This window comes from Crotalus tigris, unplaced genomic scaffold (assembly GCF_016545835.1).
Source record: "Crotalus tigris isolate CLP2741 ecotype Arizona unplaced genomic scaffold, ASM1654583v1 scf7180000017683.1919423, whole genome shotgun sequence".
NCBI lineage: Eukaryota > Metazoa > Chordata > Lepidosauria > Squamata > Viperidae > Crotalus > Crotalus tigris.
The window spans coordinates 327,600-347,433 of record NW_024096563.1 but is presented as its reverse complement, the minus strand read 5'-3'; the positions used below and the strand labels follow the sequence as shown (position 1 = coordinate 347,433).

General features: G+C 48.1%; 1 protein-coding gene across 2 annotated transcripts in view; it reads right to left on the bottom strand.

The window, feature by feature from the left end:
• Positions 1-1,078: 1,078 nt before the first annotated feature.
• Positions 1,079-19,834, bottom strand: part of SCAMP2 (secretory carrier membrane protein 2) — a 28,733-nt gene continuing 9,977 nt past the window's right edge. Inside the window, exons 2-11 of one of the 2 annotated variants that reach the window (XM_039337525.1) lie at positions 18,112-18,192; positions 16,877-16,966; positions 14,873-15,001; positions 13,862-13,867; positions 12,608-12,725; positions 11,199-11,327; positions 9,210-9,372; positions 8,416-8,517; positions 5,503-5,617; positions 1,079-2,941 (exon numbers count right to left, since the gene is read on the bottom strand). In XM_039337525.1, coding sequence (XP_039193459.1) covers positions 2,795-2,941; positions 5,503-5,617; positions 8,416-8,517; positions 9,210-9,372; positions 11,199-11,327; positions 12,608-12,725; positions 13,862-13,867; positions 14,873-15,001; positions 16,877-16,966; positions 18,112-18,192 — 1,080 coding nt within the window. In that variant the 3' untranslated portion in view covers positions 1,079-2,794. The remainder of the gene's footprint in view (positions 2,942-5,502; positions 5,618-8,415; positions 8,518-9,209; positions 9,373-11,198; positions 11,328-12,607; positions 12,726-13,861; positions 13,868-14,872; positions 15,002-16,876; positions 16,967-18,111; positions 18,193-19,834) is intronic. The other variant, XM_039337524.1, reaches the window with a different exon arrangement.

Genomic DNA, 19,834 nt, shown 5'->3' with positions numbered 1-19,834 from the left:
TTACTAGTTGCGAAGTCGTGTCCGACCCATCATGACCCCATGGACAATGTTCCTCCAGGCCTTCCTGTCCTCTACTGTCTTCTGGAGTCCATTTAAGCTCACGCCTCCTGCTTCAGGGACTCCATCCAGCCACCTCGTTCTGTGTCGTCCCCTTCTTCTCTTGCCCTCCATCTTTCCCAGCATTAGGCTCTTCTCCAGTGAGTCCTTCCTTCTCATTAGGTGGCCAAAGTACTTGAGTTTCAACTTCAGGATCTGGCCTTCTAAAGAGCAGTCAGGGTTGATCTCCTCTAGGACTGACCGGTTGGATCGCCTTGCAGTCCAGGGGACTGGCAGGAGTCTTCTCCAGCACCATAGTTCAAAGGCCTCCATTCTTTGGCGCTCAGCCTTTCTTGTGGTCCAACTTTCAAATCCATACATTGCAACTGGGAAAACTAGTGTTGTCTTACAAAGTCATAAAATTGGAGGGTGTGCAAACAAGCCACTGAGACTCAGTCTGTCACAGGGTACTTGAAAATGGTCTATTGAAACTAACCCATCCTTGGAAGCTGCCTTCAGAAATGAGTTTGCATCGCTCCCTCAAGATCAGTGGTTCTCAACCTTTTTAATGCCGCGACACCCAACCGGTTGTAAGTCGAGGACTACTCAACCGGTCGTAAGTCGAGGACTACTCAACTGGTGCAGCACCGTTTGCAGAATGGGACTTTTGGCGGGCTCAGCAGGGCAGAGACAGCCTGGACAATTCCTATGGGCTTTGGAAAGCCAAGAGAATTAGACTCTATTCAAAAGAGTCTGTTCTATTGGCTTTCAAAAGCCAATAGAATAAAAGGGAGTAGCACAGCTAAGGAAAAGGAGGAAAAAAAATGGCGGACTGTGTTTTTGACGACCCCCGTGAAATGGTCGTTCGACCCCAAATGGGGTCCCGACCCACAGGTTGAGAACCACTGCTCAAGATCTTCAGGAACAGAATATCACAAGGCGACAAGGCAATAAAAGAAACACAAGTGCTCGGGGCTTAATGCCAGTCAAAGAATTACAATTACACACAATTACAAACAAACGAACAAAAAAAACACGTTTCTACTAATTCTTGATATTTTTATTCTGCATTTAATAACAAACAAAAGTTTGACATATACATTTTTTTTTACAGGGACAAAAAAAAATAGAGGCGGAAAATACATCCTAGAGGGGAAGATTCTTTTTTTTTCTTTTCTTTTTTAAAAAAATCTCATTTCTGCCATCATTACATATCTTCAAAGAATAATAAAATAAAAAAGAGAGACAGAAACCAAGAGATACTTCCTTGGGATGTACTGGGCTACATCCAACCTCACAAAGGTTTGGAAACATCTGTTGGGGGGAGAAACCCCCCAAAACACCTATGTATTTTGGGGGAGGGGAGAAAGAGACACCAAGTCTACCTAAATGAGTAAAAAGCGAGGAAAAAATTGTTTAGCGAGACTGCAGCCTCATCTTAGTTCTCTGAACATTTCCCCCTTCATCAGATCTATTCAAAGCTACTTGTAAGCCTCTGGTGTGCATCTTAGATCACTTAAATTAGGTCTGCGGAAGTAACCAAAAAGTATTTAGTGTTTTTTGAGACCTAGATCCCCAATTTCTACTTGAGCAATCGATCAAGCCTATCAGATGGGGGAAACTGAGGTTTTCCTTTCACACTGATTCGTTTGCAGAGAACTCAAACAGGCCTTTGAGGAGACACCAAAGGTTTTTAACAGCTGTCAATCATCGCTGGGGTTGAATAACAAGACAGTAAGATTTTGGACGTTAAGGATGGCCTGTCATCCATTCTGCCCCAAACAAGCCTTGGCTAAAACCATAGTCTTTCTCTCCAAACTATTATTTTGAAATCAGAGGTGCCGGCAACTGAAAAATCTGTTAAAAAAAATCAGAGGAGATGTTTCCATAAGCCAATATTTTTTTTGAGGGGGGGGGCGGAGAAACGGGCTTTTGCTAGCATGCTCTTTTTGAAGAACTGTTTGGTAGTTGTACTGAAGCTGCACGAGGAAGGCAGAGAGACCAAACCAGATACAACAGCATTGAGTAAAATCAAACTCCGGATTACCCAAATTAGAAATATTTTCCCTCTTCATCTCCACGTTTGCTCCGCTATTGAACCTGAAAGCCCCATCCCCTCCTTTCACAATCCAGGTTGCTAGCTTCTCAGAGGCCAGTGTGGTTGGTGAATAAGCCTTTATCCTCGCCAACGATCTGTAACGCTTCAACCCCAAATAGGAAACCTGGTTTTGGTGGCTTTTAGGGAGGGAGGGAAAAAAAAGGGAGCAAGGAGTGTCCTCCAGAAATTGTCTTCCATATTTCCCAGAAAACACGCACCCTACGCTGGCAGCTAACGAGCCTGAGCCTTCGGCTAATTAAAAATCAACAAGGACAGCAGCTGGGACGATGAGAAGGGAAGGGAAGTGATTGTTCATTGACGCTTCCGTTGGGAATGGCAAGAGTGCCAAACGGTTTTTTCCCCCAAACGCCGGCAACGGAAGAAATGGAAAGCGCAAGAAATAAGTCAAAAAGATGTATATTGGAAGGGAGAAAGGAAGGGGGGGGAGGGAGAAAATCACACCAAAAGTTAGACACCCTAATCTTTGCACTTTCCCACGAGAGACGCGGATGGAGAACAGGGCAAGGTTTCAGAGAAAGCTCCCGGCGAGTCTCTTGGGAGTTAAGACTACCCCCCCCGCCACCCCGTGGGGAGAGAACCGCCTGAACGTTGAGGATCGGGTACCATCCGGAAGGGAAGCAGGACCCTTGCTGGGGATTTTCAGTTTCCCCGGAAAGCATTTTGAGCCGCCGTGGAAGCTGCCCCGCTAGCGGCCGTCTGGAAGCTCCTGTTGCTGAGGATGCCTTGGGAGAATTCTTCCTGGGCCCTCTGGAAGCTGGCGCCGGTCCGCCGATAGAGCGAGTGGACCTTTGGGAGTAGACAAAGCAAGGCGAGAACTTCAGTTAAAAGCCCCAGCAGGAGGTCCAGAGCTGGCTCCGTTCATCCCCTGTTCCAGTGGAGAAGACCACCACCACCACCACCACCACCGTCGTCACCCAACCGCAGCATGAGGGGGGGTGGCACTCTGGCCAGTTCTGCAAATGTTGCATGCGTCAACTTATGACCCTTCATTTAGCAACCATTTAAAGTGATTGTGGTGCTGGTCCTCCTGCTTAACAACTGTCGCAGCCTCCCCCTGGCCAGTTTTGTTCAACAAACCATGGCTTAGTAACCACGAATGTAGTATTAATGGGGTAAATGCCCACAGAGTCATGACAAAAAATATTCTAGAACAGAAGTCCCCAACCTTTTGGGCACTAGGGACCGATTCTGTGGAGACAGGTTTTTCCACGGACCGGAGAGTGTGTGGTTTTGTGTCCTGCCTGCATCCTGTGGATGGGGCTTTGCTTGTTTGTGCAGACCTGTTGCTGGCATGCTGCGGCCCAATACTGGTCCATGGACTGGGGGTTGAGGACCCCTGTTTTAGAAGCATACGAGTAGTCCTCAGCTTACAACAGTTCAGTTAGTGTCACAACAGCACTGAAAAAAGTGACTTGCGACTGTTTTTCACATTGACAACCGTTGCAGCATCCCCATATGGGGTTCAGGTGATCAAACTGACCCATATTTATGGCGGCTGCAGTGTCCAGGGGTCACGTGATCCCCTTTTGTGACCTTTTGACAAAGCCAACGGGGAAGTGAGTTTCCCTTAACAATTTGGGCGACTCACTTATCCACTGCAGTGATTTTACTGAAGAACCGTGCCAACCAACGTGGGAAAGGGGGGCAAAACTCACTTAGCTAACGTCTCGCTTAGCAACATAAATTTTGGGCTCAACTGTTTTATTGTACTGTGAGTTATACCGAGTTTATAGGACAGCATATATTCTCCCTTTATTAGAGAGATTGCCAGGGAGGGCAGACCATTTTTACGTAGGCTTTCTCCTCCAGGACTCAAACCCTTCTATCACGCATGCAGTGGCAAAACATGGTGTTGCGGCCATGTCCACAAGAAAAAAATTGGTTACAGATCGATAGCCGTCAACTTCTGCCAATTTTTTGGAGATTATCTCTAATAATGTTTGGAACATTATATTTACTCACACACTAATCGGCTATCCACTCACATAAACTAGGGCAGGGCTTTTCAACCTTTTCACCCACTGTACCACTTTTAGGATATGGCAATAACCGAATACCACCAGTCGCCTAGCAAGGGGTCAAAAACTTGATGACCCCCCCACCAAAAAAGGAAAAAAGTGATAAAGTACAGGTAGTCCTCGACTTACAACAACTCACTTAGTGACTGTTTGAAGTTACAATAGCACTGAAAAAAGTGCCCCCCAAGCCACAGCCGAGCAAGACGCCTGCCTGCCCACCTGGCGGTGCTCTTCCTCCTGTCCGAGGTTTTCATTGTTGTGAGCATTTCTGTTGAGGATTGGCAGCGGGGGTGGGGTGGGGGTGTTTGGTTTTTATTCCCCCCGTCTGCTGCGTAGTTGCAGCAGCTTTTGATCACTTCACATGACCCTGGGACACTCTGACCGCCATAAATATGAATCAGTTGCCAAGCATCTGAATGTAAATCACAAGACCCTGGAGAGGCTGCAAAATTCCAGCTGATCGGTGCTTCTTCAGGGCTCAGCAGAAGCACCAGGATCAGTGCTGCTTTCCAGCTGATTGGTGCTTCTTCAGGGCTCAGCAGAAGCACCAGGATCAGTGCTGCTTTCCAGCTGATTGGTGCTTCTTCAGGGCTCAGCAGCAGCGTCAGGATCAACGCCGAGCTCCAGCTGGAGTCTGGTGCTGATCCTGGCACGTCCGCTGAGCCCTGACAACCCCGTAGAAGCGCCGATCAGCTGGAAAGTAGCGCTGATCCTGGTGCTTCCGCTGAGCCCTGACAGCCCTGCAGCTCCAGCCATCTCTCGCTCAGGCTTGTGCGGTGCTGCCACCGGTTCAGCTCATTCCCCTCCCCCGCTAGGATGGTCATGTACCACCTGCCAGGTGCCAATGTACCACAGGTGGTACCCGTACCACTGGTTGAAAAGCCCTGAGCTAGGGAGTGACCCTAACATTTTGAGAACATGTATTTTCTTAACAGGGATGTTATTATTTACTATTAATGTTGTTGTTTTGTTGTTGTTATTATTTAATATATTGTAAAAAGTGATGGCTATTGCTGCCCTACGACCGTAATAAAGTTATTTGATTGGGGCTCAATTGTGGTCGTAAGTCGAGGACAGCCTGTCATCAGTGGGGCAGGCAACTAGGCTCCTTTTGGATATTCGGGGAGGTGGGATCCGTCAGCCCCACTTGGCCTAGAAAAAGGGCAGGGAGGGAAGTGGGGACCTCCAATCGCCGCAGGGTGAAATCTGCTTTTTCTCCCATGGGAAGAGGAGGAAGAGGAGGGAAAAAGGCTACTTAAAGGTCTACATGGCAATGACTGCAGGACTCTAAACCGCTGTCAGTCATTTGTCTTTCGGCAGGCAACTCACTCGCTTCAGCAGGAAGATGGAGAGAATGGCGCAGGTTGTGAAGAACACGGCCACCACCATCATGATAATCTTCACGGCCAAGTTTGAGGTCATGGAGAGGGCCAAAATCCAGCCGCTGGAGGAAGAGGGGAAAAAAAGGAGGAGGGGGGGATATTGAACGAGCAGGAATTCAGATTGCATGGAGAACGGAGAATCAAAACTGCGGAGGAAGGAGGCCAGCTGTGTCAAAGGACCACCCGATCCCCTTGGAGGTTCCTAAGAAGCTATTTGAAAGAGTAAGCAGACGTCTCTGCCACAGACTCCGCTCTGAAGAGAACAGTCTGGTCTAAAAGGTCTCAAGCTCTCACTGGTGGTAGCCAGGAATATGTGTCTAGGGCACTGGTGGCGAACCTATGGCACGGGTGCCAGAGGTGACACTCAGAGCCCTCTCTGTGGGCCCACGTACCGTCGCCCCAGTCCTAGGCCTTCAGCTGGGTTTTATAAAACCTTTTCACTTGAGGCCTCCGTGTGCAAAAAAAAAAAAAAAAAGGTTCAATCAATCAGTCAATTTCAACTTCTCACGGGAAAAAAAAAGATCTTGCAAAGTTGGAATTGATGGATTGAACTTTTTAGTCCCACCCAGTCTGCCGTTACTACTGCAGCCACGCCCACCCAGTGGGCCACACCCACCCAGTGGGCCACACCCACCCGGCACCCGACGATGCGTAAGTGGGTTCTGGGTTGCAGTCTGAGCACTCGGTCTCTAAAAGGTTCGCCATCACTGGTCTATGGAGACTGTCAGTCATCCAGGTCATGGTTGTCTCAAAGGTGCGTTTTCAAACGGCAACTCGACTTTCTCGGTTTTTTCCTGGAAAACCTTCGCTTCTCATGCAAGAAGCTTCGTCGGTTCTGGCAGGTTCATCCAGGCCTGGGTTCCCTCCTGGTATAAGCCAGACTTATGCAACCAACTGAATCTGCTAAGTCCACTTTGCCTGGAAGCTGGGCTGCTCGGGGCTTCTCTATGGTTCTCCCCCCCCCCTCAGTTGACTTTGTCCGGTCAAATGATTTCAGGACACACACACACAGACTACCTCCTACCCCAGATTTGATTCGGTCGGTTTCTTGAGGAAGAAAAAAGAGGAAGGTTACGGAGATGAAGGTTGAGGACCGCTAAGTCCAGAATGCCTTGAATGAGTGAGAACTGAAAACACAGCCAGGGATGGAAAGGGGCAGAAAAAAGGGGGGGGGAGAGCGCAGAAGGGAGAAAAAGAGGGGAGAGGGAGGCGAGGGAGAGAGAGAACAGAGGGGAGAATGGGAGAGGCAGAGGGAGGGAGAGGGAGAAAGGGAGAGGGAAAAGGGGAGAGGGAGAGTCAGAGGGAGAAAGTGGGAGGGAGGGAGAAGGAGGGAAAGGGGAGAGGGAGAGGAAGAAGGGGAGAGAATGGGAGAGGCAGGGAGGGAGGGAGGGAGAAAGGGAGAGGGAGAAGGGGAGAGAAAGGGAGAGGCAGAGGGAGAAAGCGGGAGGGAGGGAGGGAGGGAGGGAGGGAGGGAGAAGGAGAGAAAGGGAAAGAGGAGAAAGGGAAAGGGTGAGATGGAGAAGGGGAGAGGGAGAAAGAGTGGGACAGTGAGAGGACGAAGGAGAGAGAATGGGAGAGGGAGAGGGAGAGGGAGAAGGAGAGAGGGAGGAGAGAAAGGGAAAGGGGAGAGGGTGAGGGAGCGAGAAAGGGAGAGAGAAGGGGAGAGAATGGGAGAGGCAGGGAGGGAGGGAGAAGGAGAGAAAGGGAAAGAGGAGAAAGGGAAAGGGTGAGATGGAGAAGGGGAGAGGGAGAAAGAGTGGGACAGTGAGAGGACGAAGGAGAGAGAATGGGAGAGGGAGAGGGAGAGGGAGAAGGAGAGAGGGAGGAGAGAAAGGGAAAGGGGAGAGGGTGAGGGAGCGAGAAAGGGAGAGAGAAGGGGAGAGAATGGGAGAGGCAGGGAGGGAGGGAGAAGGAGAGAAAGGGAGAGGCAGAGGGAGAAAGCGGGAGGGAGGGAGGAGAGAAAGGGAAAAGGGAGAGAAAGGAAAAGGGTGAGATGGAGAAGGGGAGAGGGAGAAAGAGTGGGACAGTGAGAGGAAGAAGGAGAGAATGGGAGAGGCGGAGAGAGAAGGAGAGGGAGAGGGAGAAAGCGGGAGGGAGGGAGTAGGAGAGAAAGGGAAAGGGGAGAGGGTGAGGGAGAGAGAAAGGGAGAGAGGAGAGGAAGAAGGGGAGAGAATGGGAAAGGGAGGGAGGGAGAAAGGGAGAGGGAGAAGGGGAGAGAAAGGGAGAGGCAGAGGGAGAAAGCGGGAGGGAGGGAGAAGGAGAGAAAGGGAAAGGGTGAGATGGAGAAGGGGAGAGGGAGAAAGTGGGACAGTGAGAGGAAGAAGGAGAGAGAATAGGAGAGGCAGAGGGAGGGGGAGAAGGAGAGAGGGAGAAAGCGGGAGGGAGGGAGGAGAGAAAGGGAAAGGGGAGAGGAAGAAAGGGGAGAGGGTGAGGGAGAAGGGGAGAGGCAGAGAGAGGGAGAAAGAGAGCGGGAGGGAGAGGGAGAGAGAAAGGGAGAGAGAAGGGGAGAGGAAGAAGGGGAGAGAGAAAGGCAGAGGCAGAGAGAGCGTACACCATCCAGAGATCAGAAAACACGCAAGGGGAAGGGGTGAGCACAGCACGGGCGGGATGCATGTGAGAAGGTTAGAAGAAATACAGGCCTTTTGGGCGAGGAGTGAGGGCAGGAAGCATGGAGTTAGAGGTGCTTCAGCTGGGATCTGTGGAAGCCGCAGACCAGGAGGAAAAAAAAAAAAAAAACAGAAGAGGCTTTAGAAAAGGGTAAGTAGAGAGCCCCCCCCCCCAAAGGCAGCAGTTCTCTTCGTCTGTCAGCAAAAGGCAGATGCTCTGCCCGTCAGGGCTTTGGGGTAGCCCCGAGGCTTACCTGCTCCCCCAGTTAGGGATACCGACAGCCTGGACGACGAGGGCGATTCCTTGGCAAAGAAAAATGAAGAAGAAGAAGAAGAAACTGAAGGAGCTGTCAGACCTGTGAAGAGACAGGGAGAAAGTCAAGCCAGGGGCCGCCCCATGTGACAATTTCACTGAAGGCCCCTTTCAACTGTGGGAAGTCAGCCCCCACCCCCCCCCCACCCCAGAGGAGGAAATATTAAAAGGGCAGAAAAATATATTTCCTCAAAGGATCTTAAAGAGGCAAAAAAGCATGCCCAGTTTTTTTCTCAATAGCCCCAAGTCTCCCACCCCCAAGCAGAAACCAGCTCTGTAGAAATGCAGATGTAATAATCCATTCAGGAAGGTTGGAGCCCTCCAGCTAGAAGCTTAGGAAGACAAAGACACCTAAAATCTACATACCCCACCCAAACTCTAAGACAGGACATAATAGGATGAACCCACCACCATCAGAATACCAGAAAGGCACGCTCAGACTCAGGTCAAAGTACATGACACAGGAAATACAAAGCAGGAAATTCAAACAGGAACAGGAAATAACCGCAAGAGCCCCAGAGGGTATAAAAACCCACTCCCTACATGTGCTCTCTCTCTTTTCTTCCAGAGCCATCTTTCTGTCTGACTCTCCTCTTCAATAAACTGCAACCGTCTTTCTAAAGCAGTCGCCATGTTGTTTATTCCCGGCTTGGACTGGACCCTGATGAACATTTTTCCTTCAACATAATATTAGATGCCACCAGCCCTGCCCTCCAGGAGGGAAATGGTACTTGCCTGAAAGCCTTGTAAACTGGTCGATACCAACACAGGAAAGCGCAGGGGGTGAACAAGACAAGCCATAAGATGGACAGGCCGAAATCCGACCCTGTGGTAGAGGGTTCCACTGTGAACAATGCCAGGCAGGCGAGGAGGTTTAACACCAAGGTGACCGAGTAAACTGGCCAAGAGAGAGAAAATAATAATAATAATAATAATAATAATAATAATAATAATAATAATAATAATAATAATAATAATAGTGCAGTCAGAGAAAAAGCTTTGCTAAAGCAGGGGTCTGCAACCTTGACAACTTTTAAGACGTGGACTTCAGCTCCCAGAATTCCTCAGCCAGCTAAGCTGGCTGAGGAATTCTGGGAGCTGAAGTCCACAAGTCTTAAAGTTGTCAAGGTTGCAGACCCCTGCGCTAAAGATCCGAAATGCGTAGGGATTTCCTCAAAGCCCCTGGGAGCGACAAATATGGATGCTCTTGCACCCCCAAGGATTTTATTTTCTGGAGTGGTAACACGCTCTGCGTTGCACAGACCTGCTTCAAAGACTATTTTATTTGAAGGGACGGTCTGGCCAAGTTCCTCCAATCGTACCTCTGTTTGATGAACCAAGCTGTCCAAAAAGTGTTTTTGTTTTTTGTTTTGGCCTACCGTTTCCTCACTTGGCAAAATGCTTTCTAAACTCTTGTACGCTGTCACCGCCTTGGTGAAATCAATTAAAAGTGAAAATCTTTTGTGCTGCTCCTAATCCAGAGGACAATGAGAGAGAATCGTTCCTCTGCACCTTGGGCGAAGTGACATTAAGTTCAAGGAGAGGTACATTCAGGAGCCAAATCCAACTTTTAAAATCTGAATGGCATAATAAGGGTAAGGCCTGTGCTTTTAATATAAACTGAGGCTTTTCCCCTTAACCTTCCTCTCCCCCCCCCCAGCCAGAAGGAACTGCTTGTCAGCTGCCACCTTATGCTGACTTGTGCTTCGCTACCATGTGGGGACAATCTGCCATGAACTCTGGGGAGAGTGGATGGAAAGGGAGAGGCATGGGGGAAAGCGAAAGTACATGCTGTATCTTCTCCAGATGCTACCTCAAGGTCACCCGGCTGGGAGAAGAAAGCAGCTGCGGTACCAACCTATGCTTAAACTGATTGTTTTGAAAACATCTTGCCTGAACCTGATTGGTCATGGTGTGTGTGTCTGTGTGTGTGTGTGTGTGTGTCTGTGTGTGTGTGTGTGTGTGTCAGCAATGGGAAACTGTTAAGGCAGTGGTGGCGAACCTATGGCATGCGTGCCAGAGGTGGCACTCGGAGCCCACTCTGTGGGCACGCATGCTGTCGCCCCAGCCCCGCCTCTCCAAGGCCCCCTCCTCACCAGCAGCCTCCCTGGAGGAGAATCGCCCCCGGGTGTGGCCCACACGGAGCAGGCCGCCAAGGACATAACTGGGCAGCAGGGATACAACCGCCCTTGCACCCCATAGCATGCAGATGATGCTGCGGGGTGTGGGTGAAGGGCATGGCTGCCATGATGCTGTAGGGCTGCCTGGGTGATCTGCTGCGAACCATGGAGGCGGTGTGTGTCCCTGCAGGTGGGCGGGGCAGGGGACGGGTGGGGGCGGAGCAGGCAGGGTGGGAAGCGGAGCAGGGGTGGGGGCGCGGTTTTTGGGCACTCGGTCTCTAAAAGGTTCACCATCCCTGTGTTAAGGGATGGGAAAGTTGAATTTAGTCATTTGGGTGCGCGATTCTCAATGCTGGCTATGCTTAACTGCAATACACTTGACTTCTAATAAAACTATACCTTTCCCAACGAACGGAGCTAAGGGTCATTTTTACTCAGAGGTTAAAGACGTGGTGGAAATGGAAAGGGACAGCACCAACCGTGCACCTCCAATTGGGTTTTTTTTTTTTTACGTATTTTTAAAATTCAAACAAACAAAAAAATTCCAATGTTTCGTGATCTCGGAGAAGCTTCCCAGCCTCTTTGCTTCACCGCTTTTACTCACACATCCATAAGTAATACATCATTTTGCAAACGTGCTGATAGTCGGCTGGGATGTCCGCAGAGAAATCTTGATAGAAGCAAGGCTTGACAGGGCAGAACCGTGGAAGCGGGGGCCAGTTGTTCTGCTTTGCTGGAGGGGAGACAAGAGAACGCCTTTCAGAAATGGCTTCCACCACGATGCCAGAATTTGGAAGCCTCCCCTGAGGAGGGGGTTGGAGAAGATGTCTTCCTCATTTATTATTTGGAGGAGGGCTTGAATGTTAAAGAGAGGAGCAACAAAGATGATTAAGGGATTGGAGGCTCAAATATACCAAGCGTGGTTGCAGGAATTGGGTAGGTCTAGTTTAATGAAGGACGAGGGTTGACACGATACCAATATTCCAATCTCTGAGGGGCTGCTCCAAAGAAGAGGGAGTCAAGCTATCCTCCAAAGCACCTGAAGGCAGGACAAGAAGCAATGGATGGAAACTAATCAGGGAGAGAAGCAACTTAGAACTAAGGAGAAACTTCCTGACAGTGAGAACAATTAACCAGTGGAACAACCTGCCTCCAGAAGCGGTGAATGCTCCAACACTGGAAGATTTTAAGAAGAGACTGGACAGCCATTTGTCTGAAATGGGATAGGGTTGGAAGCAACGGGGTTGAACTATAATAATATAATATAATAATAAAGCTGGAAGGGACCTTTGAGATCATCTAGTCCAACCCCCTGCTCAGGCAGGAAACTCTATACCATTTCAGACAAATGGCTGTCCAGTCTCTTCTTAAAAACTTCCAGTGTTGGAGCATTCGCAGCTTCTGGAGGCAGGTTGTTCCACTGATTAATTGTTCTGACTGTCAGGAAGTTTCTCCTTAGTTCCAGGTTGCTTCTCTCCTTGATTAGTTTCCATCCGTTGCTTCTTGTCCTGCCTTCGGGCATCTTGGAAAATAGCTTGACTCTCTTCTTTGGGGCAGCCCCTGAGATACTGGAACGCTGCTATCATGTCCCCCCTCGTCCTTCTCTTCATTAAACTAGACAGACCCAATTCCAGCAACCGTTCCTTATATGTTTTAGCCTTCAGTCCCCTGATCATCTTTGTTGCTCTTCTCTGTACTCTTTCTAGAGTCTCAGCATCTTTTTTACATCGTGGTGATCAAAAATGGATGCAGAATTCCAAGTGTGGACTTACCAAGGCCTTGTAAAGTGGTATTAACATTTCACGTGATCTTGATTCTATCCCTCTGTGAATGCAGCCCAGCACTGTGTTGGCCTTTTTGGCAGCTGCAGCACACGGCTGGCTCATATCTAAGTGATTGTCCACTAGGACTCCGAGGTCCCTCTCACAGTTACTACTATTAAGCAAGGTACTCCCTATACTGTACCTGTACATTTGGTTTTTCTAGGTCCCTTCCAACTCTGTTATTACTCACGGTCAAAGCCTGCTGCGCTGTTCTGAAGTTCGCGCTCCTTTCTGTCCAATTCTGCAGCTTTCTTTTCTAATTCTTCTTGCTGCTTCAGAAGCCCAGCCTGTGCTGATGAGGCCACAGACTGAAAATGGGGGAGAAGAAATAAAAATGATAAGAAAGGGGAAGAGGAGGGTGAAAGTAAATTCTAGGGGATGGGTAGGGGTGCTAGTGAAACAGCCTGTACCTATAAATTCTTTTGGAGTGGAAGTCGTATCACTTTTTACCCCTTAAAACAGAGGTAATCAACCTTGGCTCTTTTATGACTCGTGGACTTCAACTCCCAGAATTCCTGAGCCAGCAAAGCTGGCTCAGGAATTCTGGGAATTGAAGTCCACGTGTAAGGACCCACCCCACTTTGCATCTTAAGAACTCTTGGAATAGTTCTTCCAACAGGCATCCTTTATTAAGAGAAAATGGTTGCAGGCGTTCTAGACTTGGGGTCCAAGCTCTCCCATTCAAAGTTTTAAGGGGTTCCCCAGTAGCCCCACCCAATCACCCCCTTCTTCCAGCGACAGTCTCAGGCATTACGCTCCCACCCCCTTTTCCTTACTGCTGGCTGGAGGGAGACTTCAGAGAGGAGTACATGAAAGGTAATAGCCCCATTGTTATTGTTAGTCCTTTTGGTGATATCCACATCCAGTTTCTTTGAAGTGTACTGAAGGAAGTGAGGGCCATAAAGCCCCTTTGTTCACCCCCTTCCCTTCATCGTATGACAGAACCCAGAGAAGGCAGAAATGGGGTTTTCCATAGTTGATAACTAGAGATGAAATATAATTGGATTCTGACACCACGAGTCATAAAAGAGCCAAGGTTGACTACCCCTGCCTTAAAACATGGCAATTTTTAAAATATATGGACTTCAACTGCCCGAATTCCCCTGATTCATTTAAGAACTGTGGCAAGAAAGATGGGGGCAAAACTCAGATAACCCATTGTCTTGCTCAGCAAGAGAAATTCGCTCAACTGGGGTGGTAAAGTCAAGGAACACCGGTATACATTTGAAAAGGGTGCTCAACTTTCTGAGGACAGAGTGTGCATTTCACTCCTGAAACATCATCCACCTCTCGGATGGGCACGCATGCAGACTCATCCTTTTCATCTTCCTGGAGATGAGTCTCAAGTATTTTGATTGGGCCCAAGATGCCATCGTGCTCCTTAGCAGCTCTGTGACAAGAAAGGTCATCAAATGGGAAAGCTGTCCCGCTTATTAATGGCAACTTTGGGCTCCCTTGTGGTCGTAAGTTGAGGACCACCTGTAACTTCTTAGAGCAGGGGTGGGGAACCTGGCCTCTTTTATGACTTGTGGACTTCAACTCCCAGAATTCCTGAGCCAGCATGAGAAGAGCAACAAAGATGATCAGGGGACTGGAGGCTAAAGCCTATAAGGAACGGTTGCTGGAATTGGGTGTCTAGTTTAATGAAGAGAAGCATGAGGGGGGACATGATAGCAGCGTTCCAGTATCTCAGGGGCTGCCCCAAAGAAGAATGAGTCAAGCTATTCTCCAAAGTGCCTGAAGGCAGGACAAGAAACAACGGATGGAGAAACTAATCAAGGAGAGAAGCAACCTAGAACTAAGGAGAAACTTCCTGACAGTTAGAATGATTAACCAGTGGAACAACTTGCCTCCAGAAGCGGTGAATGCTCCAACACTGGAAGTTTTTAAGAAGAGACTGGACAACTGTTTGTCTGAGGGTTTCCTGCCTGAGCAGGAGGTTGGATTAGATGACCTCCAAGGTCCCTTCCAACGTTATTATGGATCATCGCAGTCAGCCAGATGTTCAAACTGGATTTGGCATTTTGTCTACCTATCAAGTCCTTACCCAGGACCTGGGATAGGCAGATGTGGATGTTTGATGGTATTATAGATATCGTCGCAGGAGGGAAGCAGTTCCTAGCAAGGCCGCCTTTTGCAATTGACTAATAGCGAATTTGTCAATGCCAATGTTGTTCAAGTGGTGCTCCAGTTGTTTTGGGATTGCACTCAAGGAGCCTATGACTATTGGTACTACCTTTGCTTGCTCTTGCCGCAGTCTTTCTATTTCTATTTGTAGGTCTTTGTATTTTGTTATCTTCTCCAGTTGTTGTTGTATTATTATTATTATTATTATTATTATTATTATTATTATATTAGTATTATTATTACAAGTCCACAAATCGTAAAAGAGCCCAGGTTCCCCACCCCTGTCCTAGAGGAAGGGGTGCAACAGTCTTCAGGTGTTACTGGCTACCCTTTCGCGTTTTACCTGCCGGCGAATCTGACTGCTGCTGTCCTCTAGCAACTTCTGCCTCTCTGAACCTTCCGAATTTGCTGAGATGAATTTAGGAGTCAGGTACTTGCTGGCCTGTCTAAGCAGCAGCTGCAACACACAACTAGGCTTGTTCTAAGCTTATGGGACGGGCCTGGTCTGCTAGCTTCTGCAACTGAGTAACTCGCACCCAAAACAGGTTAGACAAGTAAGGCAAAGGCAGGGGAAAGAGAAGAAAAAATTGCACATGGGAAAACAGACCGCTAGGAATATGCATTTAATGCCCCTCTTTCCTCCTCACAAGGAAGAAAAATTAAATATTCTTCTGGTTTTAAGCTCTTTGGGGGAGGAGGTTTAGGCAAAGCCACTGTCGCCCGTGGAGACATGGATTGCTGTGAGGTTTTTTGCAAAACGTGTCTGCCTGTCATTGGCTTAATCTGGGAGCCAGGAGTCTCTGCACACTGGATGCCAAATCCCATCCGCCCCAGCAAACAACTAAGGGGGTGCCTGGCAGGCAGAATACTTGAGACAAAATAGCTGGAGAGGAAGGAAAAACCGAGGCCATGAAGAAACTAAATTGTGGAAACCCCAAAGTCAAAGGAACAAGAATACAGAAATGTGAAGGAGATACCGTAAAAAAGGGAAAAGAGGGACTATTTGTAGCTCAGGGTTGACCTATGGCAGTATTGGCAAACCTTTTAGAGCAGAGGTAGTCAACCTTGGCTCTTTTATGACTCGTGGACTTCAACTCCCAGAACTCCTGAGCCAGCATGGCTCAGCTTGGAAACCTCTCCCTTTCCCCTCAGCCTGGCTGGCTCAGGAATTCTGGGAGTTGAAGTCCACGAGTCATAAAAGAGCCAAGGTTGACCACCCCTGTTTTAGAGACCGAGTGCCCAAACTGCAACCCAAAACCCACTTATGTATCGTTGGGTGCCAGGTGGGCGTGGCCCATTGGGTGGGCGTGGCTGCAATGGTAACAGCAGACTGGGTGGGACTAAAAAAGTTCAATCAATCAATTCCAACTTTGTGAGATCTTTTTTTTTCCTGCGAGAAGTTGAAATTGACTGATTGAACCTTTTTTTTTTTTTTTTTTGCACACGGTGGCGGAGGCCTAAAGCGAAAAGGTTTTATAAAACCCAGCTGAAGGACTGGGGCGACGGCGCACGTGCCCACAGAGGGGGCTCTGCGTGCCACCTGTGGCACGCATGCCATAGGTTCGCCACCACAGACCTACGGGGTTCTTGGTGAGCTTTTCTTACAGATGTTTCACAACCCATCAGTGCTGGAAGGGAGAGGGGTGTGCAGAGTGGAGGAGAAGGATGATGTTACCCAGTCTGGTCATGAAGCATCTGCAAGAAAACTACCAAGCTCAGAGAGCATCAAAACAGACAAAACAGAGAAGCAAAGAATGAACAGAGAAACAAAATTTAGGCAAAGGTCCTGAAGGGGCCAGTGTACTTCTAAAATTAGGGAGGGATTTGGCAGCAAATATTCCAGGTTAGTGACAGTGGCAGGAGGTTAATTTAATCCAGCCTGGTCCCATGTCACATTAGCCTTCTTCCTCTTGGCCCCTCCCCCAGAGGTGCAGAGACCGCATCTGAGCAAGCTATGGACCCTGGGAGTTGGAATCCCACCTTACCGGAGAAAGGGAGTGGCAAGGAGTGTTCTAGATGAAATACCCAGAACACAAGCTTGTTTTTCCTTTTAACCTTCTCTTCCTTATGAGCAGAGACCAAATATATATATATATATATATATATATATATATATATATATATACACACACACACACACACACACACACACACACACACACACACACACAAAATGCACAGAAAAGGACATTGAGATACCTTTTCCAGGGGACTAGCACCCTAATCAGCACCTCATGGGCCTGTCTGTTATGGTATAGCATAGGATCTAGGATGAAGTCCTGCAGAGGCAGACTCTAATAATGCAAGGAGTGAAGGGGGGGAGGGGGTGCACCTGTGGGGTAGGCTCCACAGAGGTCTGCAACACGGCAGGTTGAGAAGCGCCAGCAGGCTGTGTTGTTGGGATGGGCTGACCTGTATTTGTCTAAAGGAAGAAAGGAAAACATTTATTATTATTATTACTATTATTACTATTACTATTATTATTATTATTATTATTATTATGGATCATCGCACAGTCGGCCAGATGTTCAGACTGGATTTGGCATTTTGTCTACCTATTGAGTCCTTACCCAGGACCTGGGATAGGCAGATGTGGATGTTTGATGGTATTACAGATATCGTCGCAGGATGGAAGCAGTTCCTAGTAAGGCCACCTTTTGCAATTGACTAATGGCAAATTTGTCAATGCCAATGATGGTGTTCAAGTGGTGCTCCAGTTGTTTTGGGATTGCACCCAAGGAGCCTATCATTATTGGTATTACCCTTGCTTGCTTTTGCCACAGTCTTTCTATTTCTATTTGTAGGTTTTTGTATTTTGTTATCTTTTCCAGTTCTTTCTCGTCTATTCTGCTGTCTCCAGGCACTGCCATGTCCACTATCCAGACTTTTTTGTCTTTCTTATCGACAATTGTTAAGTCTGGGGTCATCATCAACATCACTATTATTGAAATTTGTCTGCCACTCCACAAGGTGACTCTAGGTGGCTTACAACATCAAAACAGAACTGTACGTATGCAGGTAGGTAACATTGCAATAAAAATACAGGTTGTAACTAGAACTAAAAGATGTGGAGGAAGGGAGCAGATATCAGAAAGTGGGAAATAAAGAGTTATCTCCAACCAGCTCCTAATTATTATTTTAAAAAAAGAACATTTATGTAACTACCCAGGACCCAGACTGTTGAGGGCTATATGCTGACTCTGTAAACCAGAGGGCTATAAAGCACTGTGAAGCGGTATGTAAGTCTAAGGCAGGGGTCTTCAAACTTGGCCCTTTTGTGGACTTCAACTCCCAGAATTCCTCAGCCAAGCACACTGGCTGAGGAATTCTGGGAGTTGAAGTCCACAAGTCATCAAAGGGCCAAGTTTGAAGACCCCTGGTCTAAGGGCTATTGCTCTTTCAACCAACTTTGGGCAGCCCCCAATCAACAATTTAAAAGAACATATAAAATCTCTGAAAACTGCATACCGCGTAGTGGTAGAGCATCCAGAATATTGCTCCAAAGGTCTCCCCCCCCCCCCGGGATCCAACCATGTCAGTCAAGGCTGACTCTAACCCTGAACTTACCTGCCGAGAATTCTCCGAGAATGGATTGAACTCATCCAGGCTACCTTGGTTCGCGTTGGTCAGCTGAGTGACTGAAGGATCCTGGAAAAGGAGGAGAGCGAGAGATGAGAAGAAAGAATATTAATAGGTTTCCTGGAACATGACAGGGGTGTATGTTTAATTTTAGATGAGGTTCTTGAACCATTCTGTTTACGGTCTTGACTAATGTTTCTCAACGCTGTGAATTTTAAAATGTGTAGACTTCAACTCCCAGAATTCCCCAGCCAGCCTGGCTGGGGAATTCTGGGAGTTGAAAGTCCACACATCTTTAAATTGTCAAGAAACACCCCCCTCCCAATCATGATGGCTGAGAACCAATGGTAGTTTCCTGTGCTCCCAGATGGGTAACTAGACACCCTAAAATGGGCATGTCAGTCCCAAAATGAAGACAATTCTTAGAGCCCCTCCCAGATCCGCGTTCCACTAAAAATAGCCACACCTTTTGGGCTGCCCTCAACCCTCCCGCTGTAAAAGGGGGGGCTCTTGGCCACCAAATTGTTGCCTCTTCCTGAGCACAACCAAACAACTTCCATTATAGCTTAGCTGGCTAGCTCAACTTTGCAAGCTCCATTTAATGAATAACTCCAGGCAAACAGCCCAAGTCCTGACACTCCCATGCCAAGCAATGTTGTTACGCAGCTTGGTGAATCACTCCAGGGAGGGACACAGGTGCAAACGACAGGTAAGGAAGCCTGAAAACCAGCACTAGAGATAGCCTGCCAAATTCAGGGTGGCTTGCCTTGAAGTAATCATGACTGTGTACAGTACCAGACTTACAACTGTTCGTTTAGTGACCGTTCAAAGTTACGACGACACTGGAAAAAAGGGACTTATGGTTGTTTTTTCACACTTAAGACTGTGGAAGCATCCCCAGGATCACGCAATCAGAATTTGGATGCTTGGCAACTGGTTCATATTTATGATGGTCACAGCATCCAGGGGATCATGTGATCCCCTTTTGTGACCTGCCCAACAAGCCAGATTCATTTTACAACCGGGTTATTAACCTAACAACGGCTGCGATTCAGTTAACAAATACAGCAAGGAAGGTTGTTGTTACTGTTAGTTGCGAAGTCGTGTCCAACCCATCGCAACCGCATGGACAACGTTCCTCCAAGCCTTCCTGTCCTCTACCATCTTCTGGAGTCCATTGAAGCTCACGCCTCCTGCTTCAGTGACCCCATCCAGCCACCTCCTTCTCTGTCGTCCCCTTCTTCTCTTGCCCTCCATCTTTCCCAGCATCAGGCTCTTCTCCAGTGAGTCCTTCCTTCTCATTAGGTGGCCAAAGTACTTGAGTTTCAACTTCAGGATCTGGCCTTCTAAAGAGCAGTCAGGGTTGATCTCTAGGACTGACTGGTTGGATCGCCTTGCAGTCAAGGGGACTCGCAGAAGTCTTCTCCAGCACCATAGTTCAAGGAAGGTCGTAAAATGGGCAAAACTCACAACCAAGGTCTCACTTAGCAACAGAAAATTTGGGGAATTCTGGGTCGTATGTCGAGGATTACCTAGATTCTGCTGTCAACGCTGCTAACATCGGATGTTTCTGCTTTGACCACATATGGAGATGCAGCCATTTTCCTTTTTATGTTTTACTCTTAGAATTAGTTAGAATTAGATGATACTGGGGGGGGGGGAGGAATGTGTATGGGAGTATAGTTAGACATAACAATACTGTAACTAGTGT